Below are 20,411 nucleotides of genomic sequence, written 5' to 3'. Positions count from 1 at the left end.
CCTTCCTTCCTTCCTCCCTGGTTTCCTTCTTTTTTTCCCCATGTTTTCTCCTTCCGTGTCTTCTTCCTTCCTTTCTTCTTCTCTTGTTTTTTTCCCTCCTTCCTTGTTTCTTTCCTTCCTTTCTTGTTTCCTTCCTTGTTTTCTTCCTTTCCTGTTTTCGTCCTTTCTTGTTTCCTTCCTGCCTTCCTTCCTTGTTTACTTCCATCCTTCCTCTACATGTAGAACTGAAGTCCACTGTAGTTGCTTTGTATAATCTTTAGATGAGCTGGAAGATGAGTGCGTGGATCAGGTGTGTTCAATTAGAGTCGGATTTAAACTCGGCAGCGGGTTCGGAGACATCAGGGCGGGATTCTGCTCAGAAATAAACACTCCTTTTCATGGAGAACTGCTTGGCCTGAGTTCTTGTCCGGTTGCCAGGTGTTTGTAGAGCGGCATCTGCCTCCAATCATCTTCAAAAATCACGACATCACACGCTCCATACGCAGTTTCCTGGGAAGTAGGTCGTGCCATGCTGGATGTCCTTTTTTAAATCAGAATAAATATGGAGCTTTAGGATTTCTGAGAGCTCTTTGATCATAATGAAGGCTATTTCATTCAGCTCCATTACATCCAGTGAGCGTAATTAAAATATGTAACACGTACTTAAAGACAGAAAATTACACCATTTTTATTCTTCACACTTTCTGATTCTGTAGTAATTACCGTGCTTACAAAACCAGCGAAAGCTTTTATTCTTCAAACTTCTTTTTTTTTTCGAATTAAACCAACCCCAGCCACTTTAATGCACCATCTGCAACTTTAATATTTGTTTTGAGAAACATTTCTGCAGCTACTGAGGTACTCGATGTGTTTCTGCTTTATAAACAACATGTGAAATACATTATATAGGGTTCTCTCTATTGAGGAGAAACATACTGACTGCTACAAAGCACAGAAAATTTATCCCATAAAGAAATCTTAACCATGTTACGTCTTTAAACCATTTTTTTTTTTCACAATTTAGCTTAGAACGTTCACCTAATAGCACGGATTAAATCAAAATGAATTCTTTAGTACAGAATAAAACAGTATGTTCTGTTGAAGCTTTGAAGTTTTCCTTCAATTTTCATAATCCTAGAAATTTTAGCCTTCTAGCTTGAATAACAAACATGGATATTACTGATAACGTGAGTATTTTAAGGTATGCAGTGATCGTAGACCATAAGCAACAAAAAATGAATCGGCGTAAAGAAAGCTGATCCTTATAATACTTACATTCACGAGAGAAAATATTGAATAATTTAATTCATTTCATATTCCACTTCTGTCCCTGCACAATTACGCTTTTGTGTTGTTTCGTTTTCAGTTAACATCCTGCACTTTTGTTTCATTTTCCATGTGGCTTTGTTTTCTGTTTTCTTCCCTCTTGTGCTACCTTACTGTGTTCACCTGTACTGTGTTAGCTCTGAGTAGTTTGCGGGTTTGGTATACACCCTGCTTTTGTTTCTCACCTAATTCCTGTAATTGTTATTATAAATGATCATGTATTAAGCCAGACATTTACACGATACACTATTTCTGGATTGCTTACAATTAATCACAATTGTGTCTTGCCTCAAACTCAATTTACAGCATTATGTAGACTCTGACATGTTGTCCCTGCACTACAGACCTGAAGAAACAGCATGTAAACGGGCCTGAAGTAAAGAATTCAGCATATCGGCTTCCTTTCTTCCTCTAAGTTCGGGTCGATTTTAAACACCGCTAATTAGATTGCTAATTAAACCCCAGACGGGACATCTAGGTGACTCAGAAACACGTCCCTGGATGCTGATTGTGTCTTCTTTAACAGGCCTGCTTTGAGTTTTAGCAGTTTGGTGGTTTGTAACACATCCTCTGGGAGCGGTGTAGGTATCCGTATCAGTGCAGAAAGAGCGAGTGCTGATTCACGGAGGTTTTACTGTTGGCTCATTGAGGCTCTGTTACTGAGACGATGCTGATGCACAATGATGCTGCAATGATTTTTTTTATATTCGGTTTGCAAATATTTTGTCTCTAGAATGCTGTTCTGCTGGAAACCTAGTTTTAAATGTTGATTTTACTCTGTAAAACAGTGCTGATTGTACAGTGTGGAGTCTGTACCAGGTCTCTGTGTGTTGCATCACGGTATTTCATCATGCAGAAAGTTGCGACTTGACAAAACTAGAACATGACAGCGATTTCCTTTAGCGAACGTGGCATAATAAATAACAAAAATCCTCCTACACGTGTGGGAAAGCAGATCTCCAGTGACACATTTGCAGGAAATATTAAGATGCAGGAAAAAAAGAAGTATTTAGAGTTTTTTTAATCTTCTTACAATCGTACTTTGTGGAAACATAAGCAGGATTCTTGCCTCCAAGAAGAAAACAACCTTGAGCTTCATAGTAAAACGTATTATAATAATAATAATCTGCTGTTTCTATCAGCACACATGCAAACACAGATGTGACTGAAAAAATAATTGCTTCCACCTCAACATTGCTTTCCTTTAAAGTGCTGACTTTATATTCTACCGGGATCATGACTGAAAGAATGCGTGTGTTAAAATCCAGAAGAAATAAACGCTATAAAAAAGGAATGTTGCCCAGAGACACTTGGCATTATCCCAAAAAAACAAAGAACCTGTGTCCCAAATGATTTATTATACGCTATGCACTATAGTGTATGAATTTCAGAATGGTCGTATTATGGAACACTAATAGTTTTTACAAGCAGTTTCCATTTTAATGTTAATGACATCAAACACACCTAACTCGAAGTAGCAGAATATGCTAAAAAATTTAAATGAATTCAAATTTTCAAGACGTCTTGTCCGCCAGAATGTCGTCGGCCATTATGAAATATTTTTCTCATCCAGTCGGGTTGCCAGGCAACATAACCACACCTTCACGGTCAAGTTTTATATAGTTGACAGTAAGACACCTTAGTGAAAGGGGGGGGGGAAATCCCATGCTAGCTGTATTAGCATCACGGCTCTGGTACACCAATCATGTCTTGGCTGACTGACTCCATCTGAAGCGGAAATTTGATTTTCCGCCGAAGCGTTCCGTTAACAGATGGCAGATAGAGATTAAACACCGCAGGGATTTCAGTCTCAATGCTCCATTCAGCCCCGAGTGCTACGTCTTCATTGTCAGAGCGGGTTTATCTGTTTTTTTTTTTTTTCAAGTGGCTCGGAAATAACGTTCATTGTTTATAACAATCTACATTTTAGTCACTACACAAACCCATAAGAAGTTCAAAAACTTTTCTTTTTTTTTAAAGTCTCTTAATTGAATCGCATTACAGTTTGGATCTCAGGGCTTCTCTTCTCAAATCAACATTTAAAGGACACGCTAGGCCACATGGAGAGAGCTCTTTTGTGGGTGTGTTTAGAGGCAATGGGATGTTAAACGCAGCATCTGCGAACTCCACAGGCATCGCGCACTGCGGGAACACAGGGAGGAGAGCAGGAGGATGAGAATAGTGCAACAACAACCACAAAAAAACACCAACAAATTAAAACACAGCCATGTTTTTTAACGCCTCGGTAAAAGCTTAGGAAGAACGCTGCTTTTTTTGCTGAACTTAAAATGAATCTCTCAGGTGGTGTGTCGTCTGTTGGTTATGGAGCACTGAAAAGATCAAAAGCAAAGACATATGTCACAATATCAACATTTATACCAGTTCTAACAACTTTTAGCTAGCAGAATAGTGAATGATTTATTTATGTTTTATTCTTTTTATACCACAGTAATTAACGATCACTTGTTTTACTTTATGAACAAGCGAAATGTTACATTATAAGAACAAACGACACCAGAATGCCGTTTGTAAGATGTTACCATAGACATCAGTTACTACAGAAACTATAAATCCACCAACATTTGTTGGAAAGCAGATCTCTAATAATATTTTTCCGGAAATATACTTTGAAATTCAAAAGTCCATTATTTATTTATCTGTTCAAACATCTTACATTTTTGTGCAAACATAATCAACTTTGTCTGTTATAATGAATAAAAACATTATATCGACATACGTTAATTTGGTTTCGCGAGAAAAATAAAAAAAATAGCCTTCATTTGTCACATATACATTACAGCACAGTAAAATTCTTTATTCGCATATCCCATCCTTGGAGGTTGGGGTCAGAGCGCAGGGTCAGCCATGATACAGTGCCCCTGGAGCAGAAAGGGTTAAGGGCCTTGCTCAAGGGCCAAACAGTGGCAACTTGGCGGTGCCGATCTTCCGGTCAACGACCCAGAGCCTTAACCACTTCGGCCAGCACTGCCCCTTTAACTCTTCTGTAAAATGCTAAATGATTCAAAGACAACAAATGGTCTAATCAGGTCTGATTAAGATTCCAATTAAATAAATAACCGACTGAAATTCGGACCTTATCATTCAACACAACACTAGTGTAAACTGTCCTTGCTAGAAAAACACAGCTTCTCCGTTTGCCACCCAATTTTCACCCTTTGTTGGCTATGAGCTGACAACCCGACGATGTTCCCACTGTCATAACGTGAATTGTACCCTGTCTGACTTTGAGCTTGAAGCATTTTCTTCTCTCGCTTGAAAGAAAATTGGAATGACGCTTAAATTGCTCTGAGTGTGCATCACTCGTACGTTCAGCCAGCCAGAAACGAAGCCGTTTATCCATTCAACACTCACACACACACACGTGTACATGGAATCATCTCTCTCCTTTCAGTAACAGTACAACAAATCATAATAATAAAAATAATTATACTCACGTTGTGTGTCCGTAGTTTCTTGGCCGGACATCCTCCGTCCACTGGGTGAAGCATGTAGTAGAGACGCACTTTGTTCGCATGTTTTCGACTCTGCAAAGGACAAGAAATAAAAATCAGGACACGCTTCAAGTAGGGAAGAAAACTGACACGAAGTGGACATTGCACTTTTATCCATGTTGTAGACGTTTACGAGACAAGTTACTTCCTGTTTTCACTTATGTTATAGCAGCTATAAATCACTTAATAAATCAATTCCTTCATCACCCATTTCTACCACCCACCACACTGGAGACTTCTTATATCATTTACTTTCAGAATACTAGATCAATAAGTCTAAGCAAAATGCCTCATCCTGGATAGCAAGCCTTCCTTTTCATCAGTTTCCCAATCACAACTTACAATTGATTTCCAACTCATAAAAAAGAAAGAAAAACTTTTACCCAGGGTTTTGTCTCGTAGTAGACAATTTAAAGAAAAATATGAAGGAAGGAAGGAAGTAGCCAAGATTGTTGGCTAACTTTAGCTTTAGAAGCTGTATTTAGGGATGTGGTAGCTTAGTGATTAAGGTGTTGGGCTCTTGATCGGAAGGTTGCGAGTTTGAATCCCAGGTCCACTGCTGGGCAAGGCCCTTAACCCTCAATTGCTCCCTTTTTTAAAAATGAGATAAATGTTAAGTCTGATAAGGGCGTCTGTCAAATGCCGTAAATGTATATAGTTGCTAACGTGTTCACTGACATTGGACAGGCCACACCTACAAGAAACAAACAACACTTGCTGGTCACTTGCTAGTTGGATTGTAGATTATACATATTATAAGAAATATGAGTGGATGGCATGATGCAAGTGCAATGTACAAATGTGAAGGCAGATTAGAGTGAAAGCAGCTTGTCTTCAGAGCAAAATGACAAGGCTAGACTTAACCGATTCACCACACGCAGCTTGTCGATCTGACACTATTTCCAGACTTTTCTTCTGGTGGAGTGTGAAACAATCTATCTGACACTGTGAAAATGACAAAAATAAACTGTTCTTTACTAATATAATGATTTTATTTCTGTTAACCGGGCCTTAATAGACAATATGCACAGTTGGAACAGGCATTGGCCAGGGGATAAGGTGGGAGACAAAAGAAAAAAAGAAAAATGATAAATTATTATCGCAGCCACTATTACAACATGATAGATCACAAATCCATCGATGCCTTCAGCTGGATGGCATGGCTGCTTTCACGCTGACTATCGATTCACACCCTCAGTTTATGTAGAAGTGATGCCATTTGACAAGAAGGGCTGGATGGGCACTGTGTTAGGGCAAATAGAGAGAGAGAGAGAGAGAGAGAGAGAGAGAGAGAGAGAGATGGAAAAGGGCGGCAGAATAATAAGGAATTAGAAAGAAAGAAAGAAAGAAAGAAAGAAAGAAAGAAAGAAAGAAAGAAAGAAAGAAAGAAAGAAAGAAAGAAAGAAAGAGGCTGCTGGGTAGAGAGGCAAAGTTATTAAGTTTAGTAAAGTTTGAATCACTTAACAGACCAAAGGCTACAGACCAAACCAAACCAGAAAAATAACCTGCACAAATATAAATGACTGGGAACTAATGCCACATACAAAAACTGAAGCAAGGGCCTCATGCAAGGGCCATAAAACCATCAGATGCTACACATCTTCACTCTCTGGCATGTGGATTTGGAGTACAGTGGTTGTCAAAGTGCGGTCCAGGAAGTAGAGCCAAGGGGGCCACTAGCCCAGAGCAGATCAGGAACTGGCGTGGGTTTGGCTACAGAGCCTGCAGAACTGTTGATGGTGTAGCGCCCAATGGTCCTGTCAATACCACAGCAGTTGCCATGACACAAACAGCATAAAAAAGGAAACTGTCCTTGGCGATGGAGCAGGAGATGTATACTAGGGCTGTGGAACAGCCAGGACCAAGCAATTGGTAATGAGTCAAATACTCAAAGAATTACATTCAAACATTTTCTTGTTTTTCTTACGAGTTATGGATGCTGCTTAGTAAGGTCGGCAGCATATTTTAAATATACTAATAAATACGTGAGACGTAACAACACATGCACATGTCTTACCAGTGCAAAAGTGGGAGCATCAAACCCCATGCCAGACATTGTCAAATATACTCTTGGCTAGATTGGTTTAATAGCTTTATATACCATCTACATTGACACTCATGCTGCTGCTGCTGCTTCTCAAGATCGTACCATAACCATCATAACCTTACTATCTTTTCCTGTTCAAAGGGTCAAAGAGGGTACTCCAGGACTCTCTTCCGACTAGATGTTTCAGCTTTGCCCTGAAGCCTTAATCAGTGAACAGATGTACTAAAGGCAAGTGTGTAAACATTGGCACTAGCAAAGCTCTGCATCCAGTGTAATCCTAGCTTAGATCATTGACTGCTAACCCTGATTCTGGAGATTTACCTTCCTACAGGGTTTCATTTGAACTGCAATCCTATAGATCTGATCTGGCATATCAAGTCTGGTTATTTGATGCAGGTCAGTTGGAATTAGCTGGAATTGTGTTGGAAGGGATAAAGTATATCCAGAAACAAAGCTTTGTGATTGATATCTCAGATAATAACAGTTACCCCTGTTAATTGAGGAAAGAGCTTTCTAATCACATACCCCATACCACTGGGAGTAACATTCAAGTTGTTGCTGATTACAAGCAGGTCTCAGGTATAGAGGCTGAGAAAACAACCAGAACAGAACCAGACTGAACAAAGGAAGGAATTATGAAGTTATTTTGCTGCCACTAAAACTCATAAGCCTGAGTCAACAATCTGCCTGTTGCCTGATGCAGCTGTTACATTGCGAAAAAGCCACCGTCTGTCTTTCACATTTTACAGATGACATCCATCTGTGAAAGAGAAAAAAGCTGTTGGATAGAGGAGGGAAGACTCAATCACAGTTAAGGTTAAAAAAGGCCTTTTTAGGTACCCCAACTTTTTATCTACATCAATTTCATGGAAGGTGATGCTGACTGTGATACACAGGTCATTTTTACGTGTTTGGGTGGATAAAATAAAGTTGACAGAGCTAGAGCTGTGTTTCAGGACCAGAAGCCAAGAGGATCCAACAAAAAAAGTGGTTTAATAGACCAATTTATTAATATTTCTAGGAAATAAAACCACCAAAAAGTTCATTAGAAAATATTGCAGGTGGGTGTGAGAGTGGTTGGGATTAGTCAGAATTCCCCTGGGAACAGATGGGATTTGTCAGAATTCCTTTGGGAGTGGGTTTGTATGTGATTTAAAAAAAAAACACAGTCCTACACACACCTCTAAACTGAACTCATTAGCTGGAGAAGGATCAGACTAGCTTGGCACTATCTCTTCAAATTTTTATAGATAACTGAAAGTCTGTCAGAACTTTCCTGTTTATTTTCTTTTCTCTTGGGAGATGTGGATAGGGAGGTTGCTTATTTAATGGAAAAGAGAAAGAACGAAAGAAAGAAAGAAAGAAAAAGAAAAGTAGCCCTGAAAGTTATTGAGACTGACAAACTGAGGGAATCAAAAAAGCTGCCCCTGGGTTTGGACTAGTTTAAAAGCAATTCGTAGTTACTTCATTTTTGATGCCTCAGAACATAAAAACGGTAAAAATGTGAAAGCATTTAAAATCTATTCTGCAGTATAACTGTGTACAAATGAATAAAACCCACTCAGTTTGAGTATTTCTGCTGCTCGGCAAGAACCTTGTTCATAAAAGTACAGAAAAAATGGCCAAGCTGATTCAAGCTGACAGGATGGCTACCATACCTCAAATAACGGTAAGTAGAAAAAGTATCACAGAAAGTGTATTATGTCGAACCTTGAGGCAGATTGGCTACAAGAGTGTGCTTTACACTGAGAAGTTTCTGAGGAGTGTGTTTTGGTAGCCTGGATGACATTCTTCTAATGCAGTTGTCTCAGTTATATTCCACAGGCCATAAGTATTATCTTTTTGTCCTCAAACCAGTGTTTTTGCTGATGCTATTTTGAAATCTGTTTTCCTATGAACTCCGACCGCAGTGACAGTGACCATAAAGGTAATAAATGCTGTATGTCAGCTATTTAGGCCTCACAGGATTGTTTCTATCAGATGGTACACACTCCCTTCTGACTTTAAAGAAGGATAAACATCAGGATGCACAAATTAAGAGCAGTTGAATTGTAATTGACAAGACACGGTCAAAGTGCCCTCGTGACGAGATCCATCTGACAACCTTCCAAGAGGCAAACTGCAGTCTTTTGTAGTCTGAAAATAAAGCATCCTTGTAAACAGAAAGTTGTATCTCTGGAGGTCAATTCATCAATAAATCCATACAATTCATCAAAGCTCAGTGAGCACTGTTGTTTTTGTCCAGACATCACTCGCTTTTATCCCACTTCCATTTTCTCACAAAAATCGTCAAGTCATTGAACAAGCAAGTTTCATGATATGAGCACCATTTAACGACAGAAAAGTGACAACGATCGAAGACACAAAAGCATCACACGGTGAGGACATGCTCATATTATGGTAGTGAAAGGGGTCAGAATCAGACTAGTCTGGCAAAACGGCTGTTACTTAAGAGTCTAATGCTTTTCATCACAAAACATGGCCTAGAATCATGTAGTAAGTTTGAATGACATTTCAGACCATGAATGACATTTCCCAGCAGACCCACACCTCTGGCAAAACTGGACATATAGCTGATCAGACTGCAACCTTCAAACCAATGAACAGGTATGTTCAGATATTCCTTGGCCATGGAATGGAACCTGAGACTGAGACTAGGCTGGACGATTTGTAGGCAGACTAAGAAAATAGATTCAGAAGGCATTCAAAAACTTCCCAAAAGTATCTAGACCATGTATTCAATACTTTGTAGAAGCCTGTGGCAGCAATTTACAAGCTTTGCAGACCTAGATTTGGCCAATTTATGTCTTGGATTGGATGGTGAGTACCTATGAACTGACATCTTCAAATGGCAGATGTTTAATGAGGTCTAAGATCTAGGCTTTGGCTTGGCCACTCATGGTCATTCAGAGATTTGCCCTAAAGCTACGCAAGTGTTGTTTTGCTTCTTTGCTTTGTGTCATTGTCATGCTGAAAGGTGAACTGTCACTCCAAGCTGAGTATAAATGCACTTGAGAGGAAGTTCTCATCAAGGATGCTTTGTATTTGGTGGCATTTATCTATCCCTCAACTGTTACCAGTGTCCCTGTCCCTGCTGCTGAGAAGGACCCTCATAACACGATGGTGCTGCCACCAAGCTTCACAGTCAGGATGGTGATGTGCAGGTTCTCCCATCTTTTCCCAGGACCTTTGGGGCTCTTCTAGAGTGACCCTTCTTTCTTACCTCACTTTCCCTCCCTATCTTTCCCTGAAGGACAACTTTAGGAAGATTCAAAGTTGTTCAAAACGTCTGCCATACCTCTACAAATTGTTGAGGCCACTGTGATTCTGGGAATACTCAAACCCTTAGAATTGTTTTGTATCCTTGCCATGATCTATGCCTTGCCAAAATTTGATCACACCGATCCACAGACAGATCCTTGGACTTGGGTTCGGTTTATGTCCTAATAATGAAGCGTAATTTGTCGTGCGCCTTTCCAAATGGCATCCAATCAATTCACATTGCAACAGATGGACTAATCTAATTGCGTTAAAAAGACACATCTCAAGGATAAATAAATTAAAAGAGGATGCACCTGACCACAATTATTTTATTTCATTAAATGTAGATTGGAAATCATATCCATTCCAAAATCAAATCCACAACACAATAAAATGTGCAACAAGTAAACAGGAACTGAATCCACAATAAGTAATCATATACCAACACTAGATTTAATAATAAAACAGTAAAAAGCACATTTCAGCATACCAGGAAACCAATTTACACAAGAAAAAACATCCAATTGAGGGAAAAGGCTTAGATTGCTTGTGGATTAAAAAGCAAAACAAAACAGGAAACAAACACCAAATAAGGAAAGCAGAACCTGAAAAGGATCAGATAAATGAGTTTGGGTTTGAATCAGGACACTATGGGAAGTCCTTTAATTACATCCATTTGAGCAACCATTTTGCTGGTGGGTGTGGCCAAATTAGAGTGAGCCACTTAGAACAAGCATACAAATAAACACAGGCATGCCTTGCTTAATTACCACGTGGTGGTGACCTAAAAAAACAGCAAATGGGTATCTATATCTATAGAGTAAAAGCCTTTGCATTTTTTAGCCTTTCGGAGTGTGTTCACTTTTCTTTTCTCAAAACACATCCTGTTCTGTTTGCTCGTGGGACTACCTCAGTACAAAATGTGTGATCACATGGAGTACATTTGTTTTAGTCTTTGGAGTACAAATTGTGCAAGGCTGAAAAATTGTGTGTCCTGCTCATTGCAGAAGTGACCACAGAAAAATGTGGGACATTCCATCCACAGGGGCCTTATTGTACTTAGAAATTGAAAACACATTAACATTTCTATATTAACTGCTCATTCAAAGGAACTTGTATGGTGGACATTCTATAATTTAAGCCCGACCTTAAAAAATCTATGTAAATTCTTTATAAAGAGATCTTCAAAAGTGAAAAATAAAACAAGAGGCTGGTGAAGAAACCATAATTTATAGCTGCTTTAATGCAAGTGATAACAGGAAGTAAGCTGATTCGTGGACGTTCCATAATATTAAATGTAGCTATAAATGGATAAAAAGAATGGTGGGTTGTTTATTAATAAATTAAAAATTGAAATTGGAAAATTGGTGTTTTTTTATAAGAATGAGTATTTTTTTTATACCTAGAACATCATTTCAGGAAATAATTGATTATTTTCATATAATAGCAAGCCTCCAGGTCTTATACCTTATGTTAATCATTTGAAAAGCAACATCTATAAAAAACAAGAACATGTACTAGTGTACAATCATGTATTATATTCGTTTTTTTAATAGCCAGAGGGGAGCTGCCCATGAAAATTAGGCCACAATAGCTACATATTTGACATTTACCTTCCTCGATTGCTTTGGGTTTCAACCCAAGAGAAAACACTGCAATGCTCAATATAAAGAGCCTGAGCATTTCAAACATATTTTACTTCAACTACATCCAGAGGAAAGTTTTTCACCATTTTGTTTTTCAGATTATCTCAACAAGATTGAAATCAACAAAGCAAAAAAAAAATGTTTCTTCTTAATTAATTCCAGTTAGTGATAATCCAACATTAAATCTGTCTCCACAGCTGACAGAGAAGCAGCAGGAAATGTTCCCTCACGCAGACTGCTGAGGAGAAAAATGGCTTTCAGAAACATCTTGGTTAATATTCCATGCAAGACTTGGACATACAAAACTCCACCACCATGCCAAGGGACTTGCTATTTATTCCCAGTGGCTTCGGGGATCGTTTTCCATTTAATAGCTCCTTCTCTTTTTTATTTGTTTCACACTTAGCCTCCAATGGTGGATGGGATAAAAAAGGGCTTATTAGCAATACAAAAATGGAAAGGAATTGTTTTATGCCTGCGAGGTTTCCTGAAGTGTATAAGCATAAGTCAGTATTAAAAAGGCACTTTATGATGACTTTAATGCAACATTTTTTTTCTTGCTGTTGATGTAAAAAAAATAGGAATGTGCAAGCTCAGTGTTCAACCAAACGGCATAACTATGCTAGCGATCTGTCATGCGAAGAGCTGGCTAATAAGCTTTCCAACCAGCTGCTAGTCAGCAAAATGCATTTTCTGCCCTTCCACCATCCATAAGGCGAGCTCACAAAAGCAATATTTGCATGGAAAGCTGCTCAGCGAAAGAAAACCGTTCCGAAAAATTGACTTTTTTCAAAAGAGCGCTTGACGGAAAATACAGATCGGGTCAATGTAATTAGTGAAGAAGTTTCGCCAGTGCTGCAGGCGTTGAAGCGACTTGCTGTATAGTTTGAAAATTTGATGTGAAATAGTAGTCCACCCCTGCTCTAATGTGCTCAGGGTGTTCATTATTCATGAAAATGGAAAGAAAGTAATGAGGTGATGATGATCTTTCAGATGCGTCTTCGTTTTTTACTCTGTTTTGTACTATTTTTCTTCCAGATGACTATGTACTTTACTGTTTTTCTGTAACATGATGCAGGTTTTTTTGTTGGTGGTGTTGAGGCTGGTAAGGGAACATCTGTTTATAGCTGCTGTAACTCAGGAGGAAGCAATTTGAATGTGTACATTTTGTTCAAATTCTATAAAATATTATCAATCTGAATATAGTAAATTTTAAATACCATAAATAGGAATTGCTAACTATTTTTTTTAATGTCATCATGCACCAAATATAGGCACAAAAGATTTATTTGTTTTGAAAAACAGTTGGTTGATTTAGGGAATTTGTGTCATTAGCCAGTAGTGAAGGTCTTTACTCTCTAGCTAGTGACTACTAGGAGGTATTGGTGAGATTCTCTGTATTTTAATATATAAAAAAAAAATAAATGAATGCTTGGAAAGTTGTTGTGGCTTATGAAGTATTACACACTTCAGATATATATATATATATATATATTTACATGATCTGGCATAACAATATGAGCACTTACAGGTGAAGTGAATCTCCTCATCATGGCACCTGTTAGTGGGTGGGATATATTAGAGGCAGCAAGTGAACATTTTGTTCTCAAAGTTGATGTGTTAGAAGCAGGAAAAATGGACAAGCGTAAGGATTCGAGATTTGACAAGGGCCAAATTGTGATGGCTAGACCACTGGATCAGAGCATCTCCAAAACTGCAGATCTTTGGTGTGTTCCCAGGCTCCAGAGGTCAGTATCTATCAAAAGTGGTCCAAGGCTCATTGATGCACATCCAACAGACGAGATACTGTTGCTCAAGTAGCTGAAGAAGTTAATGCTGGTTCTGATAGAAAGGTGTCAGAATACACAGTGCATCACAGTTTGTTGTGCATGGGGCTGCATAGCCACAGACCAGTCAGAGTGCCCATGCTGACCCATGTATACCACCGAAAGCACCAACAATTGGCATGTGAGCATCAGAACTGGACCACGGATCAATGGAAGAAGGTGGCCTGGTCTGATGAAACACATTTTCTTAAACATCACGTGGATGGCCAGGTCACTTTCCTGGGGAACACAAGGCACCAGGATGCACTATGGGAAGAAGGCATGCTGGTGGAGGCAGTGTCATGCTTTGGGCAATGTTCTGCTGGGAACCTTGGGTCCTGCCATCCGTGTGGATGTTACTTTGACATGTACACCTACCTAAGCATTGTTGCAGACCATGTACACCCTTATATGGAAACGGTATTCCTTGATGCCTGTGACTAGGGCTACACAGTTAATCAATTTTCAAATCGCGATTACGATTACGATTACAGATGCCATGATTACGTAATCGTTCAAAGCTGCGATTACAAAAAAAATCTACTTACATTATTCTGCGTGCTTAAGGGGTGTTTATTGCATGTTATGTTGTGAGGGGCGAATAAAGACTTTTAATTGGCCTAATAGTCTGTAGGCATGTCCTTATCAGCACAACAGCAATAAAAACGGTCAGAAAACACAGCAATGTTAATATCCAGATAATAGCCTAATTTTTAATGTTAACACAGTTGATAAAAGTCGGCTAACAAATGTATGTTGCGTAAAAAAGGAGGCCCACTGTCTTTGATTCTGAAAACCCCTGACATATAGGACCCTTTTGAATATTATTCCATACCCAAGACGTACAAAAGCCTTAAATTAAAAAAGCCTAAACATAGATCTAAATAAAATATAAACTGTTAAAGCACTAAGACATTACATTCTGAACATCATGACTTTCTATTATTTAACTAATGCAGTATTTAAGTTAAAATACTTTTTCTCAGCACTACAAATACTAGTATTGTAACTGATCGTTTTGCTCAAGTACTCTCTGATGATTCCACCCACAAAGAAATAGGACAGAAAAGTCACCAAGATAAAAAATATTTATATGTTATAAAATATGGCATGCAGTTGCTTTAAACAATGATATAAAGCTATTCAAAACATGTAAATAATGTAAATTGTGATAATCGCAATTACAATTTCAAGGGAATAATCGACAATTATGATTTTTGTCACAATCGTGCAGCCCTACCTCTTTCTTTTCGACCTCTTTCAGCAGGATAATGTGCCATGCTACAAAGCAAAATAGTTCAGCAATGGTTTGATGAGAAAAACAACATTGAGTTTGAGGTGTTGACTTGGACCCCAAATTCCCCAGATCTCAATCCAATAGAGCATCTGTGGGATGTGCTGGACAAACAAGTCCGATCCATGGAGGCTCCACCTCGCATCTTACAGGACTTAAAGGATCTTCTGCTAACATCTTGGTGCCAGATACCACAGCACACCTTCAGGTACCTAGTGGAGTCCATGCCTAGACGGGTCAGGGCTGTTTTGGCAGCAAAAGGGGGACCAATACAACATAATATGATATTTATTATAATTATTTTTATTAATATTAAACAAACATCAATGTCCTTTTTAAAGACTATAAATGCTATTTTACACTCCACTGTAATTTAGCTTTCATCTGTCTGAAAGGTAGGTCATACTCAGTGAAGGTCATACAATGTCTTTTGTCTACAAATCCTAAAGCAATTCATTCTGCGGTCTTCGGCTGTCACTTTTTTCACATTCAAGCAATCAGAGGCTGCTACAGTATCATTTTGCAGGAGACATCTGAGTGTGTGTGTGTTTTGAAACACTAACAGATTTTTTTTTTCAGCCATTGCTTGGGGAAAGTGTCTGTACAGATAAAACAAAGAGATGTAAGTATCCTGTTCAGGCAAAATATAAATGCAATCTGCACTACTATTTCTGGGAACTCAGATCTGGAAATATAAGCTACATTTAATAAAAATTTTAACCGAATTTGTTTTTATGCTGCTGCATAATCAGAAGAGCATTAAACGTTTCAGCTGGCCATGGCATCGGGGAAATCAGACAACACTGAGGATTTGTTGACTCCAAATTAGCATTGGCTTTGAAAGAACCCCAATTATCACTGGTTTGTTCTGTATAAAGCTCAGTTTTTTTGGCTCTGCTGCTAACATCGCGGGCGGAAAATAACGTGTGCATCTGCTGCATTCAAATGATTTTTGAGTCCCATCCAAATGAAGCTTTAGGCGAAGACCATAGTGAAAGTGTGCTGCTATTACGACTGTATTAAATGTGCTGCGCAGTCAGCTTATACATGCAGGAATTCAGGGAAGCTCCTCATTGATTGTGAAGGAACTAATTATCACAGCTACATTTAGGGAGGACGATTAAACAGTCACACTGATCATCAGCAGGCTAATGACACAGGCTAAGTGATCACGTGAGTCAGAAGAAATCGCAGCCTGTTGTTGTCTGCTGCAGAAATGACTGAAAGATGTCCGGAGAAAAGATTTTTAAGGCGCCTTCGCTCTAAATAGATTTGTACACCATTTCCAACAGGAAGTGACGTAACTTTATACCAGCTAATGAAAGCTAGACAGACAGAAGTGTATCCGTTATATACTGTAGAAATGTGTAGCTTCAGTGTATTTTCGATGTTCCTGAAGAGAGTACTACCTCTAGGAGCCTGCTTGAGCAACAAGACAAAACGAAACGATTTTCTGCAGCAAAACTGAAAGGGATGAAAGGGTTAGAAGACACGGCGGCTTGAGTACATGCTAATGTTAATCGGTTATAAAGGAAAACTGGGCGCACAACCTGACATTTGAGTGACGAGTTAGTAGGCTTATAACTTAAGTGTGTGTGAGAGAGATCTTGCAACAAGCCTCTACAAACCAAGCACAGAGCAATGCAAAAGCAAGAGAAGCCTCTATAACAGCATCTTAAACCCTATTCATAAGACACTTAACCCTAATATACACTATATCTCTTTTAAATGGAGATATACAGTATATGAGATCTATATATAAATGTATATCTGAACCACACATCCTTGCTCCAAGGAACAGATCTGAAGTGTATTAATAATTCAAGAATGGATGACAAAGTCAACTCCAGTACTAAGAGGTAAAAATCTGCATACGTTTTCTTGTTTGTTTGCGGATAACATAGACAAGATGAAAAGCAAGCCTTAAATTACACTTCCCTGTCAACACATATCAATGGCAAAGACACATCAGCCCAGCCGTCTGGAAACGGGAAACGCACCGCATCGTCGAATGGCACAGACAGAAGACGAAGAAGGCTAACAGATGGGAAGTCGGAATGATGGACAGATTGGAAGAGAAGAGTCCTGACCTCGTAGTGTGCCACTCTCTGAGACTCGGAGATGAGCTGTGCACTGCACACTTTGCAGTAGGTGTCCGTGAAAAGGCCCTGCTCCACTTCCGTTGACTTCATCTGAAAGAAAAGACAGAAAGTCAGAAATCATCTGTCGCTTAGAGAAAGGAAAAGGAATGGTGTTACTTATTGAGAACATATGGCTTCTGCTGATTTTTTTCTCTCGGTACAACATTCTGTTTGGTGTCTGGTGGATCCTGGGCACATTACCAGAGGTGGAAAAATCACAAATGTATTAGCTAGCCCACAGGGGCAGCTCCAGGGTGATGCTGAAGCCTATATTTCGGTTGCTTGGGTACCAGATGGACAAGGCTAAAAAGTGGTAGGTAATGTAATACGATAACACATCAAGCAAGATTATAATATATTTGCAAAGACTTTCTGTTAATGCCTCAAAATTATTCTAAAACATGCTAACAGGTGGACTAGCTACTCTAAACTGTCCTTAAGGTATGAAATATGTGTATAAATTTTAGTTTGCTGCCCCATTCTAAGTATCTTACCATAATCTTGCGCCAATTTCCGGTTCCTTTAATAGACTCTAGATCCACTGTAACCCTGAGGCCAAAGCAATAACAAAGTAAGATATAAACAGCGAAGTAAAATGGCATATTTCATCCGTCCTGCCCTTTGCATGAGCGTCAGAAGTGCATGTGGATACCACAGCAAGGAAGCAAGAAAGCGCATGGCAGAGCTGGCAGATGTTCACAAGACTTTCTGCCTTCTAGACATCCAATGGAAAAAAAATCCCTACACTTGGCTTAGGTGAAAAAGTTCCTGCATCATTAAAGCTGATGAAAGCTGACTTTTTAGTCTTTTTAATGACTCTATGATTATGTGTTTGGGGGAGAAACATTTGTTTAAATCTGGTCACTCCTTTTAAAGCAACAGTACATAGAACAAAAATACATTTACATGCAATAATACAATGTTTCTGAGCTGCTGTAAGTCACCCTGACAGTTCCGTGTCAGGGTTGCTGTTTTGGAAACGGATGGGAAATTATACTCATATCTCATACACTAACTCAGATATAACCGTCATCACGGACCTACCTTAGGCACAAAAGAAATCAGACTGCAAACTCTGACAGACTATGACTATGATTTAAACTACGACAGATTTAAACTGGTTGGGGAATTCGTGTCATTAGCCAGTAGTAAAATTGTTTAGATAGAAAATTAATGATTGCCATCAAGCACTAAAAATGACAATTATTTGATAATAAAATACACAGAGCACAGCTGGGGTAATACAAATACAAACGTTAGAAGTATCTGGAAGTCATAGTGTAGTTCTCTACACTTTATTTTAGATAGCTAGCTATAAATTAACATTCAGACGTCGATTCCTTTTTTAAAAAAATGGTTTAAGAGGGAAGGTTTGGATTTAGATATTCATGGCATTTTTGGCAAAGTTTCTGAAAGAGGCCTTGAAAATCATATTAACAGAAGACCAGCCAAGGAAGCTGTGAAGAAAGCTGTGAGTGCAAGGAGCAATCAGTGGAAGGCTCAAACACAGAAGGACAAACACACCCCCACACAGATACACCATCTCTACTTTGTGATACTTGTGATGCTGTGAAAGCAACTGCTGGGCCGAGTGAAGATCTCTGTGTGCCTCTTTCTGACACATACACAGATTCTTGGCTTTTTTGCTGATGTCCCAGTGTCCCAGTTGAGCTCATTAGCATTCTGTGGCATAACATTACAGAAGGAATAAAGTGAAAAGTGGGACTAAGAAGGACAGCAAAGAAAAAAAAAAATCAAAGACCTAGCAGTCTTCTACTGATCAAAATAATTACCACTACAGAGGCACAAATGAACAAAAAACAAAATGAAAATTGTGACACTGAACCAGATGGGTAAAATCCAGAGAACACTAGAATAAATGAAATGAAAGCTGATTGACTGGAAAACTGAAAGCGACCCATGGCTTAGAATTGGTAAATTAGATCTAACTGACTGTGCAAAGGCAATATACACACACAATGGGGATGAAACCTAATAAGACATTCAGACAGCACCTGTCAGGTTTGGAGACAATAAAAGCAGGAGCCAATCAGGAAGGTTACATGACACCAGTACATCTTTGTCATACACCCACAACTACCATTTCCCTTTTAAAGTACTAGGCTAGGAAGGAACCCCTATTTCCCCTTTGTATAACCAGGAAGGAACCCCCATTTCCCCATTGTAGTACCAGAAAGGAACTCACATTTCCCCATTGTAGTACCGGAAAGGAACCCCCATTTCCCCTTTGTATAACCAGGAAGGAATGCCCATTTCCCCATTGTAGTACCAGAAAGGAACCCCCATTTCCCCTTTGTAGCACCAGGAAGGAACTTCCTTTTCCCCTTTGAAGGAACTCCCATTTCCCCTTAGTAGTACGAGGAAGGAACTCCCATTTCCCCTTAGTAGTACCAGGAAGGAACTCCCATTTCCCCTTTGTAGAGTTTGAAATGAAGACACAATTCCCCAGGAACCATGATTTTCCCTTCAAAGTACTGGGTTGAAACACCATTGGGTCTTTGCACTACTTGGCAGGAACCATCATTTCCTGTTCGAAGCACTGGACAAGATTTTGCTAGACACATAATTATGCACATAGATAAGGTAACTTATTCAGCTATTCTTTCTAAGTCACTTGCAACACACCTACCAATTTATTCTTTGATAAATGCACCTTGGTGTACTTTATTTGGGATCTTGTGAAACAATCTAGCATAGTTTTGTCAAATTTCATAACCTGGATTTCAAAAAGACCTTGTGTTTTGGGCTTCGAGTAGCCCCTCTGACCATACTGTCACTTTATGTAAAGTGGTACAGATATCAATACTCTTTTGCATCTGGCTCCAGGTTGTTTCCTTAGGGATCAACCTGAAACACCATTATTTTACAACGTCTCTATAAGCTTCCCATAGTGAATAATAAGAAGGGAATACCTCATAAATGTGGTTTCAGACTGTGTATAAATGATATAAATATGTGGTAAATTGCAGTACACAGCAGGTGAACTGGCCCCAGACCACAGTTCAAGCAAGAATATGATTGGTGTAGCTTAGCTGGTCTGAAAAACCCACTGAGATCTCTGCTCAACCACTGAATAATAAATAAAACTATATTAATAGCGTTTTTGGTGAATGATTCATTTTGGGGGAAAAAAGTGATTCATTTTGGAAAAAAATAATTCTTTGTATAGGATTTTAATGTTTTTTTGTTGCCCAAGTTCAGTCATATGAATAATTCATGAGACCACTTTTTTTCCCTGGAAGTTGTAATCTCCTTGGGCAAAAATGGGTACATTCAATGAAATAGAATTAAAAATCACTCAGAATTTTTGGATCTTTTAAATTACAGTTTAATGACCGTTTAAATAATGCCTAAACAA

General features: G+C 38.8%; 1 protein-coding gene across 2 annotated transcripts in view; it reads right to left on the bottom strand.

The window, feature by feature from the left end:
* Positions 1 to 20,411, bottom strand: part of zmat4a (zinc finger, matrin-type 4a) — a 52,179-nt gene that overhangs the window by 24,539 nt on the left and 7,229 nt on the right. The window contains exons 2-3 of one of the 2 annotated variants that reach the window (XM_058374420.1): positions 16,892 to 17,083; positions 4,761 to 4,850 (exon numbers count right to left, since the gene is read on the bottom strand). In XM_058374420.1, coding sequence (XP_058230403.1) covers positions 4,761 to 4,850; positions 16,892 to 17,083 — 282 coding nt within the window. The remainder of the gene's footprint in view (positions 1 to 4,760; positions 4,851 to 16,891; positions 17,084 to 20,411) is intronic. The other variant, XM_058374421.1, reaches the window with a different exon arrangement.

Source organism: Hemibagrus wyckioides, linkage group LG22, assembly GCF_019097595.1.
Source record: "Hemibagrus wyckioides isolate EC202008001 linkage group LG22, SWU_Hwy_1.0, whole genome shotgun sequence".
NCBI lineage: Eukaryota > Metazoa > Chordata > Actinopteri > Siluriformes > Bagridae > Hemibagrus > Hemibagrus wyckioides.
The sequence above is the reverse complement of the archived record's forward strand: the minus strand, read 5'-3'. Positions and strand labels throughout refer to the sequence as shown.